The sequence below is a fragment of the Rhinoraja longicauda genome, chromosome 5, assembly GCF_053455715.1.
Source record: "Rhinoraja longicauda isolate Sanriku21f chromosome 5, sRhiLon1.1, whole genome shotgun sequence".
NCBI lineage: Eukaryota > Metazoa > Chordata > Chondrichthyes > Rajiformes > Arhynchobatidae > Rhinoraja > Rhinoraja longicauda.
The window spans coordinates 12,052,533-12,074,549 of record NC_135957.1 but is presented as its reverse complement, the minus strand read 5'-3'; the positions used below and the strand labels follow the sequence as shown (position 1 = coordinate 12,074,549).

Below are 22,017 nucleotides of genomic sequence, written 5' to 3'. Positions count from 1 at the left end.
TATGAATCACATTGCAAATTCTAGCACCGCTATTTCTTTCAGTGTTGACCCAACAAAGATCAAGTAGAAGTACGTGATTACTTAGAAACATAGAAAATAGGTGGAGTAGGCTGTTTGGCCCTTCGAGCCAGCACCGCCATTCAATATGATCATGGCTGATGTAAGATTTGAGAAGTTTTCCCTCATTTGGAAAGCAACACAATACCAAAGAGCTGCAGTTTGGACATTTTAAACGGGAGACTGGGGCTGATAGCGGAGAAAGGCTGCGGTCAGATTAACAAAGGATGTCACAATCCATGGGTCCTAAAATGGCCGCAGGACCTCGTGACCAGCCACAAAAGGTAAAAACCTTACATCCCAGTCTCTAGGTTTTCTGCAAAGCCATGGCCAGAACAAAGAATGGGTATTGGCCATGCAGAAACCTACGAAACCAGGTCGGAGTCCAGACACTGGGGCGCTGACATCAGCATACTCACAATGCCCCAAGCCGACCTAAATAGTTCATCTCAGTGAGGGGGCACATAGCCCATAGAAAACTACCTGGTAGGTGATGGGAAACCAGTTAACACCCATCACCTCACAATGAAATCCCAATTTACACCGTCTGGCCATCCCCGGTATCCCGGAACATAAGGCAGATCAGAAGATAAAACCTCATACATATCTTTTGAACAAAAGGATTCCAAGATCTGGCGGGAGATAGGACGGGTCAGGAACAGTATAACTGACCACTACTTTGGGTGAAAATGTTAAGACGGACAGGAGGCAAGAAGCGCAGAGAAAACCGGGTTCGAAGTCTGAAGTCAAGAAGAAAGTCGGAAAGAAAAACGGATGCAAGAGAGAGGAACAGGCACGCAACTCGAGGAGAAATACTGCCAAACGAACAGCCAGTAACCCCAGTAATAGCCCCATGGTGAGCATGCATTCCAAATCCTACATATCCTGGACATAGTTTAGTGTAGAGGGGAGGGTGGTTGTGAATAAACGTTGGGTGTGTACTAAAATATGTGTTGGTCAAGGTTGCGATGCGTCGTGCGTTCCCCATCTTACAGTCGTGTATGTGTCTTGCAGAACTGTGTTTAAGAATTCATAAGTAAAAGGTATTCGTGTATATGTCTAATAGAACTGTGTGTGTTTTATGATTCATAGTTATAAGTATTCGTGTGATTCGGTATGTGTTTCATAGTCATGTATTATAGAACTGTATAAGTATTCATGGACAATAGTCCCAAGTGCTGAATAAAAGCCTTTTTCATTTAAACCCTGGTTTTAAAATCTGGTCTGGTTGAATTTTTTCTGCACTATAAGAGCTCCTGCATCTAAGCCCAGTGTCTAGAACCGTAAGGGGTGAGTGGGTCGAACCACTCACGGGGAACCAGTGTGCACGGCCTGGTCAAGGGATCAGAGCAAGGCACGGGGACCTTAGGTCGGGCGAAAGCTCGGCGCAGAAACCCCTTACACTGATCATCAAAAATCAGTACCCCGTTCCTGCTTTCTCTCCATATCCCTTGATTCCGTTAACCCTAAGAGCTAAATCTAACTCTCTCTTGAATACATCCAGTGAATTGGCCTCCACTGCCTTCTGTGGCAGAGAATTCCACAGATTCACAACCCTCTGGGTGAAAAAGGTTTATCCTCATCTCAGTCCGAAATGGCCTACCCCTTAATCTTAAACGGTGACCCCTGATTCTGCATTCCTCCAACATCGGAAACATTTTTCCTGCATTTAGCCTCTCCAATCCCTTAAGAATTTTATATGTTTCTATAATTCTTTATGTGATTAGTTCCTGTCACAGGTCCACCGCCGATTTTCCAACAACTGGTGGTCCGGTCCCTCCTTTAATCTGGACAAAATCACCCCCCCATGGAAGTTCCCCCGAAAACATAGAGCCTAGGCCGGGTGAGGCGGCTGATCTCAACCTCATCGGGGCTTCCACGTCAATCAGAAGATCGAATTTTCCCCCTACGGCTGGGGCTCTGGAACTCCGGCCCAGGAAAAGCCGGCAGATCCGTTATCGTAGCCGACTTCCGAGGCTGACTGTGCGGGCCGTTATCTCGACCCCTCGGCGACCTAGGCCGTCCGTTCCGGTACCGTTGGACTTCTCTCAGAGGCCGTGACCTCTGATGGTCTGGCAAAACGGATAATCCAGAAAGGCTCTGGAAACAAGGGTGCTGGAAAATCGGCTGTGGGCATTTACATACTATATCCGGTCAACCATCAACAGGTTCATCGTACAAATGGCAAAATGGTGCTTACCTATAGTCAGACCCGGTTCTTTTCCCATTGTCCGGAACTCCAGGATCAGGACACGTGCCAGACTCCAGGGCAACTCCCCCTTGACTCACTGTAGCGTAGGAAAGAAAATAGCTGTTATAGCAGAAGGTGACATATGCATCACACGTATTTGAAACACTACCAGTTATTTATGATTTTATTGAAAGACATGAAGTGCTGGAGTAAGTCAGCAGGTCAGGCAGCATCTCTGAAGAACATGGTTTGGTGACGTTTTGGGTCTGGACTCTTCTTCAGACTGATTGTAGTAGGGGGCTTTCCACCCTTTCAGCTTTCTAGCCCCATCAGTCTGAAGAAGGGTCCCAACCCAAAATGTCACCTATCCATTTTCTCCAGAGATGTTGTCTGACCTGTTGACTTACTCCAGCACTCTGTGTTCTTTTTTTAAAATAAACATGCATCTGCAGTTCTTTGTGTCTCAGTTATATTTGATATTGAATTTGTGAAATTAAATGCAGCAAAATTACACAATATCCCTGAAATCGCTCTGCAGCACAAATGTACTCATTACCATTTATTGCACATTCAAACAGAAAATCTGAAATAAATACACTGAGCTCACAAGAGAGTAGGTTCGTGATAACCTCTGGGTTCCACCCTTGCACGGGCTTCACCCTTCCTTGGTCATCTGTTGCCAGCCCTGCTTTGTTCTGGCCTTTTCTTCCAGACCTCCAGTTCCCTTCCCTCTACTCTCAGTCTGAAGAAAGGTTCCAGCCCAAAACGTTACCCATCCTTTTTCCCCCAGAGATGCAGCCTGACCCGCTGAGCTACTCCAGCACTTTGTGTCCAGGTTGATGATAACCATTTCCGCAGATTGCTCATGGACTGATTTGTACATCACAGTAATCCTAACAGATGACAAGATTCATAATAAAATTGATCAGTTATCTAGCTAATGTTGCCATTAACCTGTGTAAGAAGGAGCTGCAGATGCAGTTTAAAACCAACGAGAGACACAAAAAGCAAGAGTAACTCAGTGGGTTAGCCAGTATCTCTGGAGAAAAGGGATAGGTGACGTTTTGGGTCGAAACCCTTCTTCAGACTGTTTGATCTAGGTCACCATGTATTGCTCTGGGTTGTACTGACATGATGAAGCTAAACCTCTTGCCCCTTGTTGTATTAATATCAGCACCACTCAGTGATTTATTGAAGGGAGTACATTCTGTACCAAATGCTGCTCACCCAATTTTCATCATAAGTTCAGAAGTGAACTCGCGGCACCGACCCAGGCCTGACATTACACGTGTAACAATAAAGTATCATTGAATCCAAATAACATGGGTCCAATTTCTGCAAAACATTGTAGGTGCTGTTCAAATAAGTCTGCAAATACTCGAAAAATCAGTCAGCGACAATGGAGAGGGAAACGGAGTTGTGGTTTTAGGTTGATGACCTTGCAAATTCCCAAGGTAATGCCCATTGCCTGAGAGGAGAAAGATTTAAGGTGAGAGGTGAAAGATTTAATACGAACCTGAGAGACAACGTTTTCACACAGTGGGTGGGTCGAAGTGCCAGTGGAAGTACTTGAGGCAAGTGTAATGGCCACATTTGAACAGTACGTGGAACGGAAAGGTTTAGAGGCATAGGGATCAAAACGTGGGCAAATGGGACCAGTGCAGACCAAGTGCAGAATAAGGGCACGTTTCTGAGCCGTATGAAATGTTCACTCTGTTTTTCTTTCCACGGATGCTGCCTGAGATGAACCATTTTCATATTTCTGTTTTATTTCGATACAAATTGGTCTCCCACCACTGAGTCCCAAGATGGATGGGCTACAGACAAGTGAGGGGTAATAGCTTAGTGATACAGCATGGAGACAGGCCCTTCGACCCATTGGGTCCATGCCAGCCATCATGCAGCCATTCATACCAGGATTGTTTTATCCACTTTCTCATCCATTTTCTGCATATCAGTAGCAATTATCTTTTTTTTGCAGAGACCCATTGATGTGGGAGGAAACCGGAGCATCAAGAGAAAACCCACATGGTCGCAGGGAGAACCTGGGTCTCAGGCACTGTGATGCAGCGGCTCTACCAGCTGCGCCACTGTGTCACCAGGGAATGAGTATTGCTTGCAGGGTATGTGTAGGGGAGTCGGACTGCTGTGGGAGGGAATTGATGGGCACCTTCCATATCACAGAGGGGAAACAATACTGAAACAACTGTCCTCTTCTCCAGCAACGTGCATTAACATCCCAAATATTACAAGCCATTTTAAGATTGACAATCAGTTATTGGTAATAAAGAGAGATTTTTGTTCCCCTCACAGGATTTGAAGTGTCTGCATTTTTACTGGAAATCTTCAACCTGTAGTTGTAAGTTGTTGGCAAAATTGATCATTTCTGAATTTGTTTTTAAAACCTAGCTGCTTTGATGAGATAAAGTGGACCTTATAAAGAAAATAATGATGACAGTGAAATTGCAGCAGTACACAGCAGTTCAATATAACATAATCAAGTGAAGGAAGAGGTGTTCAGTTTATTGTGCAATAACAGTTCGGAATGATTTGTGAGGAGATTTGGGGATTACACATAATAAAAGATAATACACTGCAATAGTTTAGTGTGAGAGGGGATTTCGAGGAAAGTATTGCTCTGTAAAGAAGTGATAGGTAATGAAATGGGATCAAGTGTTGGATGGGAAATCAGGTTACAAATAAACAATGTTCTTGCCAGAGATAAGCTCTGTAAGTCCAAGGTGCATTTTGAAACAAGTTTGATGTCATTGAATTCCGTCAAAAACCAGACCATTGGTGAGTAAGAAAAGCAAACACTTTCAAACTTTTACCAGTTTGTTCCATTGTGGTGCAACATTCAAGCTGACATTATAAAGCATTCTATAGAGGTGTCTGCATGCATAATGCAAAAATCATTAACCATTTAAAATGTTTGGAACAATGCAAATGATGTATTAAGAAACTCAATTAACACTGGGCGGCATAGTGGCACAGCGGCAGAGTTGCTGCCTTAAAACACCAGAGAACTGGGATCGATCCTAACTACGGGTGCTGTCCGTATGGAATTTGTACATTCTCCCCGTGACCGCGTGTATTTTCTCTAGGTGCTCCGGATTTCTCCCACACTCCAAAGACGTGCAGCTTTGCAGGTTAATTGGCTTTGGGAAATTGTCTCTAGTGTGTAAAATAGAACTAGTGTACGGTGATCGCTGGTCGGTGTGGAATCGGTCGGACAAAGGGCCTGTTTCCACACTGTTTCTAAACTAAACTTAAAGATTGAAATCCTAGCAGTTGCTGTTGCATGCGACACCACATTGCTCCTGAAAGACTCAATTTTAAAGAGAACACAATGACTGACATTGACTACAATCAAAGAAAGCAACCAGGATAAAAAATCTCCTCATTGGATGGAGCAAAATAGATGTCTGAAGTCAAAGATAAAAATGGCTTTTTGAAGCTTGCATTTCTTCTGACTCCGCTGAATTTGTTTCAGGTGGGCCAATGGTAGTGTTGCTGCCTGACAGCGTCAGAGACCCAGGTTCAATCCTGACTACGGGTGCTGTCTGTACAGAGTTTGTACGTTCTCCCCGTGACCTCGTGGGATTTCTCCGGGTGCTCCGGTTTCCTCCCACATTCCAAAGACGTACAAGTTTGTAGGTTAACTGTAAATTGTCAAGTTGCCCCGAGTGTGTGCAGGATAGTGTTGGTGTATGGGGTGATCGCGGGTTTGTGCTGACATGGTGGGCAGATGGGCCTGTTTCTGCACTGTATATATAAAAGTTTTTAAAAAAAAGAAATAGTAATGTGAATTATACAAGATCGCAGTAAGAGAAGACGAAAGGAGAACTAAATATCCACAGCAGATCCACAAATGCAGTCACAATGAAGCAGAAGACTTTCAAGTGCTCCTGATGTCATTTGCAATCAAGGGTGCTGAGCATTTGTCAGTAAAGCATTTCAGGAAACAACTGCAGGTCAGTTCTCAGCTGTCTGCTCTTGCCTCCTATGTACTAATTATTTCCATATTTGCCAGCATGCTGTTAACGGCTTGCCAGAAAATGATGCAACATAGGAGGAGGAAATAGGTTTCATGGATCATAACACTGAGTATTTGCAAAATGACCGGTTCAATGGTTCAACAGTTCAATGGTTGATTGTGCTTTATTTTTCACATACAACTGCACAGTGGAACTCTTTTTGCATGTTTACACACGCGTGCACCGCCATGTTTTGGTGCTATGTCCGCTCAATCTACTGGAGCAGTTCCCGATCCGGGTAAGCCCCAGGCACCTGTAGGGGCCTTCCTCCGGCACCTTCGCCCGTGAACTGACGTCCCTCTCCTCGTCCGGCCAACTTTGTGTCCCGGGGGCGTGTCCTGCAGCCGACCTTGACGCTGGAGGCATTACCCTGGTTCACCTTCCCACCAGCCCTTGCTCCTCATGTCTGATGTCTCCAGTGGCTCTCTCCAGGTGCAGCGGTCCGCCGAGCCAACGGGTGTTCCGGGTGGGTTCCTGGTGCCACCGTCTGCCGAGCCTTCAGCCGGCATCTGTGGTTGACTGTGAACTGTGGTACCTCGTTTCCATTACAAATTTAATTATTATCCTCTGAAATCTGAATCTAATAAATAAGTTGCAAGTTTGGTTCAGATGTTGGTGCTGTCACCTTCTGGGTCAAGCTGTGCAAATTCACCAGGTTCTTGGACTGAAACGGACAATTGACACTCAAATGAAGATCTGAGGGAGCATTAAGTGAATGGAAGTGCCATTTGGATAAGACAATAAGTGTTGTACAGTTACTATTGCGCAGTCACAATTGCACAGAGCACCAAGAGTAATGCAATCTACCCAGACTTCAACTCTCCTTGGATTACCATTCAGGCTTCTGTACCTGATTAGATCCTCATAAGGATCAAATAATTGCCGCGTTTGTGTAAATATCCAATTATGCCACAGTCCACACATTCATTGCACGGAAACAGGCTCTTCAGCCCAACGTGTCCATGCCAACCAGTATGCCATTCCATGCTAGTTTTATTGCACTTATTCGGTCCTATCACAAGGTTTAAGAACATTTCGACCGGTACATGGATTGGATAGGTTTAGAGAGATATATGCCAAAGGCAGGCAGGTGGGACCAGTATAGATGGAGCATGTTGGTCGGTGTAATAAGTTGGGCCAAAGGGCCTGTTTCCATTCTTGATCCATATCCCTCCAAAACTTTCCTAACAGCTTACATGTTGAAATGTTTTCCAAATGTTATTATTGTACCTGTCTCAACTGCTTTATCTGGCACTTAATGCACATCTTTGAAAAAGTTTAGCTTACTGTTTAGAAACTGCCTTATTACATTTTTTAGTTCAGTTTAGTTTCGAGATACAGCGTGGAAACGGGCCCTTCAGCCCACTGAGTCTGTGTCGACCAATGATCACCTGTACACTAGTTCTATCCAGCACACTCGGGACAACTTACAGAGGCCAATTCACCAACAAACCTGTAGGTCTTTGGAATGTGGGAGGAAACCGAAGCATCCTGAGGAAAGTTCACGCTGTCACAGGAAGAACATACAAACTCCGTACAGAGAGCGCTGTAGTAAGGATCAAACCCAGGTCTCTGGTGCTGCAAGGTAGCAACTTTACCACTGCACATTGTGCCGTCCTGAATTCCTATGATTAGTTTAATTCATTTTTTAATGACAGAATGAATTACTTTCCAGGGTCATGATGACTTTGTTTGAACCATATTTACTTAGTAAGCCAGCAAAGCAAATGCCGATTTACAAATGATCATCATTGGTTTAAATAACATGCAGACAAGGATCCTACTGTGTATCATCTAGCCCACAGTAACAAATATAAGGTATTCATGATTTCTGACGTCAGGTCAACCCATTTATATGTCTTTCAGCAATACATGGGAATGATTCTGATTAGCTAACTGCTTGGCCTTCTCATTATGTTTGTAGGTACTCCATCAATGCTTTTTAAGATAAATAATTGAAATAGTTTACTTCAATATGTCTAAAAATAAGAATTTAAAGGGTAGGGGAAGGAAGGATTCAGCAAACTCTATTGTGGCAACACAATCATTAACATTTCTTCATTATTTACTTTCCATTTGTAAAGCATCTGAATTTTCAATTCACTTGAAGTGAACCCAATTCATTTTTAAGTGAGTTTATTACCATATACACACCAGGGCACAATGAACATTTTTATTCACATGAAGGGCACCTAGTGTGCAAATCAGTGACAGATACATCAATAAATACCACAACAAAAGCAAAACCACAGAATGGTGCAAAGATTGTAGTACAATCTGAAGTTGTGCAAAAAAATATTCAAGGGTGCCACAGTGGCTCAACGATAGAGTTGCTGCATTACAGCACCAGAGATCCGGGTTTGATCCTGACTACGGGTGCTATCTGTATGAAGTTTGTACGTTCCACCCATGATCTGCTTAGTTTTTCTCTGGGATCTCCAGTTTCCGCCCACATGCCAAAGACGTACAGGTTCGTAGTCTGATTGGCTTGGTATAATTGTCCTTAATGTGTGTTGGATAGTGTTAGTGTGCAGGAATCGCTGGTCAGCATAGATTCAGTGCGTCGGAGGGTCTGTTTCTGCGCTGTATCTCTAAACTAAAAATGACAGAATAATCAAATGAGGTAGAGTTAAGACTAAGTGCCGTGACAGCATCTCCTGGAAGAGGGAATGAACGAGGTGAGTGGTTCTGGTCATAGAGTGATGCAGTGTGGAAACAGGCCCTATGGCCCAACTTGCCCACACCAGCCAACATGTCCCAACCACACTAGTCCCACCTGCCTGCGTTTGGTCCATATCCCTCTAAACCTAAACTATCCATGTACCTGTCTAAATGCTTGTTAAATGTTGCGATAGTCCCAGCCTCAACTACCTCCTCTGGCAGCTTGGTCCATACACCCTCCACCCTTTGTGTGAAAAAGTTACCCCTCAGATTCCTATTAAATCTCTCCCTGATAGCAATGTGGAAGAAGATGTTCTTAAGTCTCGTTGTCCATGCTTTTATGCTCCAGAATCTTCTCCCAAGAGGTAGATGAGAGCAAAGGGAATGGCCGGGGGAGGGGACAGGCATCTTTGACCGTACTTTATGGTATTCACAGTATTCGATGATACTTTATTGTCACATGCACCGAAGTAGAGTGAAATTCTTTGTTTTGCACACAACATCGTAAAATCATACTATAGATAAACGCAATCACAGATGAGTATAAAAGTGCAACGATGGTGGTGTACAAATAGTAGACTTCACCAAGGCAGAACACAAAGAGTCGCCATGTGGGTTTTGGTGGTTCAGCAAGAATAGCAAATAGAAGTGAACATCGGGCCGTCACCAGTTTTGACCCAATGATGTGGGGAAAGAGACCGATGAAGCACCTGGTGATGGTTGAGCTCAGGATACGATTGCAATGCCTTCAGCAGCAGAGAGCAGAAAATTGCAAGTGGAAAGCATTCTTCCACTTGTTTGAATCAGATAAGAGCTGAAGCCTCCAGTAAATACTATTGCTCACTAAAGTATCGAGCGAAAGAACCTGGAAAATCTCAGAAGATTACTCCAAGTCAAAATGCCATGTGGAGCTGGAGAACTTTGCATTTTGGGTCAGATTGATGAGAAGACAAACTAAAAAAGACTTGAATACCATGACTACCCAGAGTGATGAAAATCAATTGTGACATGTGTAAATGTGAAACGGAGGAATTATACAGATTCCATGTTAATGAGAAATACATTTGTTACTTCAAAAGATAATCTATGCAATGCTTAATACTTCAGAATCACATTTCCTCAAGGAATAATATCTCATCCCCAGCAAACTGAAGCATTTAATTTCCCATCAATTCCTGGGAAACCCAGAATACCATTGATCTGGGATGGTCAGGTGGGCGCAGGAGGATGAGTGGTGATCTCATAGTGTGTACAAAATCGTGAGAGGAATAGATCGGGTAAACGCACAGAGTCTCGTGCCCAGATTGGGGGAATCAAGAACTAGAGGACATAGGTTTAAGGTGAAGGGAGAAAGACTTTCGAGGAATCTGAGGGTAACTTTTTCCTGCAAAGGACGGTGGGTGCTTGGAACGAGCTGCCAGAGGAGGTAGTTGAGGCAGGGAGAAGAGAGGTAAGAAATTATTAGAAAGGTACATGGATAGGACAGGTTTAGAGGGATATGAGCCAAACACAGGTAATTGGGACTGGTAGATGGAACATGTTGGTCTGTGGAAGCATCAGTATGACAAGGGTTAAGATAACTGTACACCACAAGGACCTTTGGACATTCCTTGACGCACACCACAAGGTTCTTGATAGTATAAGAAAATAACTGCAGATGCGGGTACAAATCGATTTATTCACAAAATGCTGGAGTAACTCAGCAGGTCAGGCAGCATCTCGGGAGAGAAGGAATGGGTGATGTTTCGGGTCGAGACCCTTCTTCAGACTGATGTCAGGGGAGCGGGACAAAGGAAGGATATAGGTGGAGATAGGAAGATAGAGGGAGATCTGGGAAGGAGGAGGGGAAGGGAGGGACAGAGGAACTATCTAAAGTTGGAGAAGTCGATGTTCATGCCACTGGGCTGCAAACTGCCCAGGCGAAATATGAGGTGCTGTTCCTCCAATTTCTGATGGGTTTCACTATGGCACTGGAGGAGGCCCATGACAGAAAGGTCAGACTGGGAATGGGAGGGGGAGTTGAAGTGCTCGGCCACCGGGAGATCAGTTTGGTTAATGCGGACCGAGCGCAGGTGTTCAGCGAAGCGATCGCCGAGCCTGCGCTTGGTTTAGCCGATGTAAATAAGTTGACATCTAGAGCAGCGGATGCAATAGATGAGGTTGGAGGAGAGCCTAGGGTCTCTTCTACATCCCGCAGCTCCGCTCTTGCTCCCCCTCCCCCCACTCACAACAAGGACAGAATCTCCCTCGTTCTCACCTTCCACCCCACCAGCCAACGGATCCAACATATCATCCACCAACATTTCCGTCACCTACAACGGGACCCCACCACTGGCCATATCTTCCCATCCCCTCCACTCTCTGCGTTCCGCAGAGACCGTTCCCTCCGTAACTCCCTGGTCCACTCGTCCCTTCCTATCCAAACCACCCCAACCCCGGGCACTTTCCCCTGCAACCGCACGAGTTGCAACACCTGTCCCTTTACCTCCCCCCTCAACTCCATCCAAGGACCCAAACAGTCTTTCCTGGTGAAACAAAGGTTCACCTGCACCTCCTCCAACCTCATCTATTGCATCCGCTGCTCTAGATGTCACCTTATTTATATCGGCGAAACCAAGCGCAGGCTCGGCGATCGCTTCGCTGAACACCTGCGCTCGGTCCGCATTAACCAAACTGATCTCCCGGTGACCGAGCACTTCAACTCCCCCTCCCATTCCCAGTCTGACCTTTCTGTCATGGGCCTCCTCCAGTGCCATAGTGAGGCCCACCGGAAATTGGAGGAACAGCACCTCATATTTCGCCTGGGCAGTTTGCAGCCCAGTGGCATGAACATCGACTTCTCCAACTTTAGATAGTTCCTCTGTCCCTCCCTTCCCCTCCTCCTTCCCATATCTCCCTCTATCTTCCTGTCTCCACCTATATCCTTCCTTTGTCCTGCCCCCCTGACATCAGTCTGAAGAAGGGTCTCGACCCGAAACGTCACCCATTCCTTCTCTCCCGAGATGCTGCCTGACCTGCTGAGTTACTCCAAGGTTCTTGATAGTCACTCTTTGACGTACAGCTCGCTATAACCGAGAGCAAAAGGTTCTTGATAATCATCCTTACTAAAAGTGAACACAAATAAAGGATTAAATAGCGTGTAGTTTTACTTGTATTCGTATTATTGTATTTGTATTCGTGTTTTGAGAATGTATTGTTAGAAAGTGAGCACAATTTCAAGTGTCAAAATCTTTCCAAAAGCTGACGGTTCTGAGTGGAGTTTCAGAGTGGTATGGTAACTGGGACTGTGCTGCTCCCCTTGTGCACAAGAAAATAAAATGTGTCTGCAAGTTGTCAGAGTCCAGTTGATCGGTGTGGGCAAGTTAGGCCAAAGGGTCTGTTTCCATGTTGTATGATGATCAAGTATCATATCAAATCTTTAAAGTAGAAGATGACAACGTATGTACTCAAGTCTAACTAGTTTGGATTTTCTTGGAAAATCACACTGCACAAGATGTCTGCTGCTTCATCTGATTCCCCTCACCCCATCCCACCCTAACAGGACCACATACCTCAGGTTTCCGCAACCCCCCCCCCCCCCCCATCCTAAGCTCATCTGCCTTACCCGTCAGGCCCCTTGCATTAAAATATGAAATTAACCAAAAATTGATAGAAATGAAATGAGAAGCACAGTGAGACAGAAGGGAAGAGATAGGTAATTAGACAGACTTGCATTTACATGAAGATAGACACAAAAAGCTGGAGTAATTCAGCGGGTCAGGCAGTATCTCTGGAGGAAAGGAATAGGTGATGTTGCAGGTCGAGAGACTTCTTCAGACAGTCAGGGGAGAGGGAAAGAAGAGATATGAAATGGTATGTGGAAAAAATGAATGAAAGGTATGCAAAGGGACAAATCAAAGCATTTATATGAGCTATTCCATGACCCCAAACAGATACAATCCTGTTTGGTTATGAGTTTGAGGATATGATATTACAGAGATATTCTATTCTTCACAATAAGGAATTTATTGCACATTGAGTTTTCAGTTCTTCAACCTAAATTACTTCATTATCACATTCTAAATTTTTGTCAAAGCTTTGTTCGTTTCAAGGAAACACATGATACAAATAATCTGGATTTTAATCTCAGGAACTTTATGGAGAAACTTATTGGAAATTAAATTTCCGAAAATTATTTCAACTCTCAGGATAATTATATAAGATATTAAAAAGGAACAATGAATCTTATTAATCACAATGAGCTAATCAATAGCAGTAACCTGATTAGAACGCAAAGTATTCACAAAGTAAAATTTAATTTTACTGCACTCATTTATCCAAGTTTTTAAAAAACTGATTTTTCCAGAAAGATAACACCAAATTAATTCCTAGGTGATGTGTAAGGTATTTTAAAGTTTAGACATACAATGAGGAAACAGGCCCTTCGGCCCACCGAGTCTGCGCCAACTAACTAACTCTAGTTCTCTCCTCTCCACTCAGGACAATTTACAGAAGCCAATTAACCTACAAACCTGCACGGGAGGAACCCGGAGCATCCGGAGAAAATCCTTGCGGTCAAAGTGAGGGAACGTGCAACCTCCGTACCGACAGCACCTGTAGTTAGGATAGAATCGGTATCTCTGTTGCTGTTAGGCAGCAATGTTACCGCTGTGCCTCTGTGCTGTCCGTGAATCAAAATTCATTTAACTGTGATTGCCAGTAGGAGGTGGTGGTTCAGGTAGCAGGAACTATGTGGTACCTTTTGGCTCAGTCATGAAATATTAAGTTTAGTTGCAGGTATACCTACCAGAAACTACATACCTGTTTCTACCAACCTACTATAAAATGTCTGAGTTTCTCGTTGCCCCTGCCATTTAGCAAGTTAGAGGACTGACAGCTCAATGTTCATAAGACCATAAGTCGTAGAGGTAGAATTAGGCTGTTCGGCCCATCAAGTCTACCCCGCCATTCAATTATGGCTGATCTATCTTTCATTCTCAACCCCATTCTCCTGCCTTCTTCCCATAACCTCATGACATCCGCACTAATCAAGAATCTGTCAATCTCCGCCTTAAAAATACCCATTGACTTGGCCTCCACAGCCGTTTGTGCAATGAGTTTCACAGATTCACCACACTCTGACAAAAGAAACTCCTCCTCATCTCCTTTCGAAAGGTCCGTCTTTTTATTCAGAGGCTAATCCTTTTCCATATTCACTATTCGGGAAGGTCCCTCCTCATCTTTCTAAACTCCAACGAGTACAGACCCAATGGCATCCAACACTGATCGTACATTAACCCAATCATCCCCGGGATAATTCTCGTAAACCTCCTCTGGACCCTCTCCAGCGCCAGCACATTGTTCCACCGATATGGGGCCCAACATTGCTCACAATACTCCAAATGTGATTTGACCAGTGCCTTATAAAGCACCAGCATTATGAGTCTTCCATCTGACTTCCAACCCATTGCTGGGTTCTGCTTGACCCAATGAGCAAAGTTCAGAGTGAAGAAGGCATTTGAACTAGATATGGTTGTAGACCTGCCACTGGTATTCAATGATCACTTAGGGTGGTGCAGGGCAGGCCATGTGAATCGTATATCAATCCATTGCCAATACCATGTTAGTCCGAACGTTCCTGATTGTTATGTAAAAATAAAAAGGCGTGAGAAGAATTTCCTTTAATGGTGCTCTGTTATATCAAAAGAAACAAGTAATAACTTTACTCACGGATCATTGGTGGAAAATACTTTTGATATTTTTTTCTGTTATCAGCGTATACACAAAGAACATGAACCGAGTCACATTCATTGCAATGAGAAATTTTCATTCAATCTTATCACAGGAACTTGAGATAGTCTTTTATAGCTTTACACATGAAACAGAAACTAAAATTGATAAAAATGCAAAATCCACACTTCATGCACTGAAGGTAGACACAAAATGCTGGAGTAACTCAGCAGGTCAGGCAGCATCACGGGAGAGAAGGAATGGGTGACGTTTCGGGTCGAGACCTTTCTTCAGACTGAAGAAGGGGTCTCGACCCGAAACGTCACCAATTCCTTCCCTCCCGAGATGCTGCCTGACCCGCTGAGTTACTCCAGCATTTTGTGTCTACCTTCGATTCAAACCAGCATCTGCAGTTTTTTTTCCCTTCGTGCACTGAGATTAGTTATTGAAAATTAGTCACATTATCAGGTTGGAAATTAAACATTGGTCTTTTTCCCCAAGCTCACCTCATTTCAAGGTGTGCTTTGTTTCCACGGAAACCACTACATACTTCTGTCAAGGGAGGAGGTATAGGGACAGATGTTGCATCTCCTGCGTTTGCAGGGGAACCTTCCCCTGCGACCTAAGGAGATGCAACACCAGTCCCTATACCTCCTCCCTTGACTCTGTCCAAGGTTCCCGGCAGTCTTTTCAGGTTAGGCAGAAGTTCACTTGTACCTCCTCCAACCTCATCTACTTGTTCAAGGTGTGAAATCTTATACATCGGCAGAGACCAAACGTAGACTGGACAATCGTTTCGCTGAAGACCTTCGCTCAGTCCACCTGGATGTACCTGATTTCCCAGTTGCCAAACACTTTAATTTCCCTTTCCCATTCCCACACTGACCTTTCTGTCCTGAGCCTCCTTCACTGCCAGAGTGAGCCAAATGCAAATTGGAAGAACAGCATCTGATATTTCGCTTGGGCAGCTTACACCCCAACGGTATGAATATTGATTTCTCTAATTTCAAGTAACCATTGCTTTCCCTCTCTCTCCATCCCTTCCCCACCCATGTCGTTGTACGAGTTTCAAAGTCATCTTGTCGAGTCTCATTGCAACTCGTTTTCACCTGGCCCGCAGCTAACAACGATCTGTTTCCTTTATCTTCGTTACTTTTTTTGCATATCTTTCATTCATTTGTTCTATATCTCTCTATATCACCGTTTATATCTCTCGTTTTCCTTTCCCCCAACTCAGTCTGAAGAAGGGTCTCGACCCCAAACATCGCCTATTCCTTTACTAGATATGCCGCCTGACCCGCTGAGTTACACTAGCTTTTTGTGCCTATCTACGGTTTAATCCAGCATCTGCATTTCCTTTCTGCACGTGCAAACTGTGCAGATAGCAGGATGAAAGCCGATTGCCAGGTGCTGCAAGGGAGCAACTCCACTGCCGCACGACTGTGTCAAACTTTCATCTTCCAGCAATAGAAGAAAGAAACATCAGAAGTTTTCCAGCCATTGTGGTTATATTTTCTGAACATCAGACCAAATGCCAGATCAGAACTGTGGCCCTGTGTTTCCATCATGCAGACTAATAGCATCATCCAGCTCACTCACTCTCTTTATACATGATAGAGCATTGTTTACTCTACTCTCGGCACCCATAAAAGCAACAGTGTGTATCGCTGCCCGCGGGCCGGGATTTGCAGCCTTTATTGCACTATCAATGAGAAAGCCTGGCGTTATGTCCAGATCTAATGATGCTATCTCAAGCTGCAATATATACCTTGAAGGCTGGTATCCAATTTATTGGCACAAAAATCCCAATCTCGTTTCAACTGCAAAGCCAACAGCACTGTCATCCGCTGCAAACTTCTAAAGAAGGATGACATTTTATTTTTCTGATGAGAATTTTATTGCACTGCTTGGAACATAAGCAAAAAGCTAGGTTCCTGTTTTTCCACATTTATGCAAAGGTGATATATAGGGATGTGTTTGTCCCCCTTATCAGCTGCAACCAAATGAATTCTATCATTTATTGTAAGGCCAAACAAAATGGTCACCGTCCTTCTACAATGAAAGTAGTGAAAGCCAAAGGATGGTTAAAAACTGGAAGGTTCATTTCTGCAAGGAGAAGATCAGTTAGAAACCTAGGAACCATTTCACCAAAGACCCTCTTCGAGAAAATAACTAAACTACTTCCATTGGAGAACCATTTCATTCCTTGAACTGTTAATCCAATTTATAGAGTGCAAGAGTTGTGTTTAGTTTTGTTTAGTTTAGTTTATTTACAATACAATACAATACAAACTTTATTAGTCATTGTGCAGTGTACAAGTACAGAGACAACGAAATGCAGTTAGCATCTTAACCAGAGTGCATGCGATGGAATAGTAAAACATATAATATATACAGTAATTCAGTAGCGGTAGTGGAAATTCCGGTGAGCGAGATCAGTCACTGATGGGAGGAGTGCCCGAGGGGGGGGGGGGGGGGGGTGGGGGTGGGGGGGGGAGGGGGATGGCAGCAATCACCGAAGCGCAGTTAGGTAACGACCGCAGGAAAGAAGCTGTTCCTGAACCTGCAGGTCCGGGAACGGAGAGACCTGTAGCGCCTCCCAGATGGGAGGAGGGTAAACAATCTGTGGTTGCCATGTGTAGTGAGGTAGAGTGAAAAGCTTTTTGCTGCTTGCTCACCAGCCACTGGAATTATTTTATAGACCTCTATATAGTCACCATTCAGCCTCCTGCACTCCAGTGAAAACAAACCCAGCTCATCCCACCTCTCCTGATAAGTCAATCCTCCAGAACTTGGAAACATTCTCGTGAATTTTTCTGCACCTTTTCCACTTTAATTCTATCCTTCCTACAGCAGGGCAACTAGAGGTGTAGACAGTACTCGGAGTATGGCCTGACCAATGTCTAGTATGGCTGTAACATGTCATCCCAACTCCTGTACTGAATATCCTGAGCAATGAAGGTAAGAGTAGCAAATGCCCTCTTCACCATTCTGTACTAAATACAAGTTTTGGGAAATTTAGCAATGCCTAATAATGGACAGCATGCAATCTAAAATGTGAAGCATATCTTTGAACAAACAACAGGGACAACGCATAATTTGCCAAACAGCCACAGGTGTAGGTTTAATTTAGTTCATTATAGTCACGTGTACCGAGGTATAAAGCTTTCGTGTTATGTGTTATCCAATCAGCAAAAGATTAGTTAGAAGGGTCCTGACCAAAATGTCACCCATCCTTTTTCTCCAGAGATGCTGCTTGACCCACTGAGTCACTCCCACACTTTGTGTCCATCTTCAGTACAAACCAGCATCTGCATTTTTTTCCCTACACGTGATTACAGTCGAGCCATCCACAGTGTACAGATACAATATAAAGCGCACCTCACCAGATTCAGCGACAGTTTCTTCCCAGCTGTTGTCAGGCAACTGAATAATCCTACCGCAACCAGAGCGCAGTCTTGAACTACTATCTACCTCTTTGATGACCCTCGGACTATCTTTGATCGGAATTTGCTGGCTTTACCTTGCACTAAACATTAGTCCCTTATCATGTATCCAGACACTGTAAATGGATCGATTGTAATCGTGTATTGTCTTTCTCCTGACTGGATAACACGTAACTAAAGCTTTGCACAGTACCTCGCTCGGTACACGTGACAATAAACTAAATTAAACATTGAGTGCAAGATAAAGTCCAATAAAGTGCATTTAAAGATAGTCCGAGAGCCTCCAATGAGGTAGATGATAGGTCGGGACTGCTCTTTAGTTGGTGATAGGATGGTTCAGTTGCCTGATGACAGCTGGGAAGAAACTGTCCCTGAATCTGGAGATTTGCGTTTTCACACTGTTCCATCAGAGTTCAAAATGGTGTCAATATAAATCATGATAGTACTGAACCTCCACTGAAAAAGGAAAATATTCCATAAGCCAAGGAAATCGATTCACTTAACAAGCCAGGAGTTGGTTAAGAGCTTCCAGCATACACTTGTAAAGGATGAGTTGTATCTATCCAGGTTAATGGAAACTTTGAGAAAATAATTCAACATCTTGATAATTGCATTCTGAGTCTATTGATTTCCAAAGTTATTTACAGAGATGCTGTAAAAAAACAATACTTGATAAAATTAAGCTACACAGAATCGAAGAGATTGTGTCAGCTGAGAAATGGCCAGACTAGGAAGCAACGGTACAATTCTGCTTTTCGAACAAGAACGGCACAGTGGTAGAGTTGCTGCCTAATAGCGCCAGAGACCCGGGTTCGATCCTGAATATGGGTGGTGTCTGTATGGAGTTTGGACTTTCTCCCTGTGACCATGTGGGATTTACTACAGGTGTTCCAGATTCCCCCAAAACTCCAAAGAAGTACAGGTTTGTAAGTTGGACACAAAGTGCTGGAGTAACTCAGCGGGACCGGCAGTATCTCTGGATGGAAAGAATAGGTGATGTTTCGGGTCGAGACCTTTCTACGGGCTGAGAGTCAGGGTCTGTCTCCCTCTCACCTGACTCTCAGTATTAGGAAGGATGGGCCAAAGGGCCGGTTTCCACACTGTATCTCTACACTAAACTAAAGAAAGATGCATTTTCCAAGGGGCAACTTTGAATCTACCTCAATGATTGTGACTTGAATATACAGGGTTCAGTATCAAAATTAGCAAACGATGCACACACAATGAAGAATATGGTTAGCTTTGAAATCAAACTTCAAACAAGTACAGGATACAAGCTGAGTAAAGTTTGCCGCTGTAATTTGAACTTTGAAGGGAAAGTGGGAGCAAATGTATGCACAATAGTAAAACTTCAACTAAATATATGGTTCTATTCCATTTGAGGTTTCAGGTACACTATTTGTTAAAGTGGAAGTACAAGCTGATAAATTTGTGTCATAAAAGAAGAACTATCCTTGGAACTTGCTTGGGGCGGCATGGTGATGCAACGGTACAGTTGTTGCCCTACAGCACCAGAGACCCCCAGGTTAGATCCTGACTACGGGTGCTGTCTGTACGGAGTTTGCATGTTCACCTGAATGGGTTTTGTCTGGTTGCCCCAGTTTCCTCCCACACTCCAAAGATGTGCAGATTTGCAGGTTAATTGGCTTCTGTAACTGGACCCTAGTAGGGTAGAGCCAGTGTATTGGTGATCACTGGTTGACGTGGACTCTGTGGGCCAAAGGGCCAATTTTCACAGTAACTCTAAAAAAAAGACTATAAATGAAGAAAATAAGTGGATCGTCCACCATTTACTAATGTCTGAATGTCTTTTTGCAGATGGATTTCATTCCCCCAACGTACAAGAGCCAAGAGGCAAGATTGAATCTTTACAAATCATTGATCCGATAGATTAAATATCCAATCCAATTTCAAGCACTGCGCTTGAGACCGCAGAAAATGGACACAAAGAGACAACCAACCGATAGATACATGCCTTAATCCTAGTCACAACACATGATTTCATTCAATGTTTCTCGGGATGTCAATTCCAACCCATTCCCGGCTTCCCTTGATAAAATACTTTTTTACCTGATCCTCCGCAGACCACAAAGTTGGCCACAGAACGTTATAAGGCAAGGGATTCTAGGTTTAAGTCTGATGACAATTAAAAGTTGTAATTTGTCCTACATGTTCAGAATGACTTGAATGCGGCTTCGAGGTGAGATGTCCGTAAACTGGAAAGGGTGCAGTAGAGATTCACCTGTAGGTTACCTGGCTTGTAGACTTAAGTTATAAGGAGAGGTTGGATAGGCTTGGACTCTTTTCTTTGGTGTGCAGGAGGCTGAGGGGTGACCTTAGTGAGGTTAGCAAGATCACAAGGGGTTTGGATAAAGTGAACGCTTCACAGCCTTTATCCCCCAAAGTAGAGGGCATAGACTCTGTGCATTTACCCGATCTATTCCCCATGTACACCTCTATAAGATCACCCCTCATCCTCCTGTGTCCCAAGGAATAGCATCCTAGCCTGCTCAACCTCTCCCTAGACCTCAAGCCCTCGAGTCCACATTATCCTCATGAATCCTTTCTGCACCCTTTCCATCTTGACAACATCTTTCCTTTAACATGGTGACCAAAACTGAGTACAATACTCTAAATGTCTTATACAACTGAAACTTGACCTCCCAACTTCTATGCTCATTACTCTGACCGATGAAGGCCAATGTGCCGAAAGCCTTCTTGACCACCCTATCTACCTGTGATGCCACTTTCAAGGAACTGTGTACCTGCACTGCTAGTTCCCTCTACTGCACAACACGCCCCGGAGTCCTGCCATTCATAGTATGAGTCATAGAGTCATACAGCATGGAAACAGGTCCTTTGGCCCAACTTGCCCACACCGGCCAACACGTCACATCTACACCCACCTGCCTGCGTTTGGCCCATATCCCTCTGTACCTGTCCTATCTATGCACCAATCTAAATGTTTTTTCAACGCTGCGAGAATACCTGCTTCAAATACCTCCTCCGCCAGTGGTGCATGAAAAGGGAGAAATCTGAGGTGGTCCACCTATTCAAAAAAGTTTAGTCTGAATAAACATTGGCTGGTCAACCAAGAATTGCTGGTGGTCACAGTATTATCTGTGGGAAATAATTGGGAGGGACAGTATTGATCCCCAATAAAAAGAAAGCCACAGGTTTATGTGAAGAGTCTATGAGGTTTTGTTAAGTGAAAGCTGCCTCCGACTAACTAAATTGAATTTTTTTGTCAGAAGTTTGGATAAAAACAACGTCATTGGTTGGATGGCAGTGTGACAATAGACAATAGACAATAGACAATAGGTGCAGGAGGAGGCCATTCGGCCCTTCGAGCCAGCACCGCCATTCAATGTGATCATGGCTGATCATTCTCAATCAGTACCCCATTCCTGCCTTCTCCCCATACCCCCTGACTCTGCTATCCTTAATAGCTCTATCTTGCTCTCTCTATTGAGTGCATTCAGAGAATTGGCCTCCACTGCATTCTGAGGCAGAGAGTTCCACAGATTTACAACTCTCTGACTGAAAAAGTTTTTCCTCATCTCTGTTCTAAATGGCCGACCCTTTATTCTTAAACTGTGGCCCCTGATCTGGACTCCCCCAACATTGGGAACATGCTTCCTGCCTCTAACGTGTCCAACCCCTTAATAATCTTATACATTTCGATAAGATCCCCGCTCATCCTTCTAAATTCCAGTGTATACAAGCCTAGTCGCTCCAGTCTTTCAACATATGACAGTCCCGCCATTCCGGGAATTACCCTAGTAAACCTACGCTGCACGCCCTCAATATGTGTGCTGTGGGAAGAGCAGCCAAAACAGCTCGAGAAACTTGCTATTATACTTGCAGGATTTAACACGTGATGTGTGCCAAGAGCTCCTGGAAACCACCAAGTTCT

General features: G+C 44.1%; 1 protein-coding gene across 1 annotated transcript in view; it reads right to left on the bottom strand.

Moving 5' to 3' along the window:
• LOC144593406 (CUB and sushi domain-containing protein 1-like) overlaps positions 1 to 22,017 on the bottom strand; it is a 1,892,487-nt gene that overhangs the window by 651,218 nt on the left and 1,219,252 nt on the right. Inside the window, exon 8 of the mRNA XM_078398909.1 lies at positions 2,258 to 2,345. Within this exon, the coding sequence (XP_078255035.1) occupies positions 2,258 to 2,345 (88 nt within the window). The remainder of the gene's footprint in view (positions 1 to 2,257; positions 2,346 to 22,017) is intronic.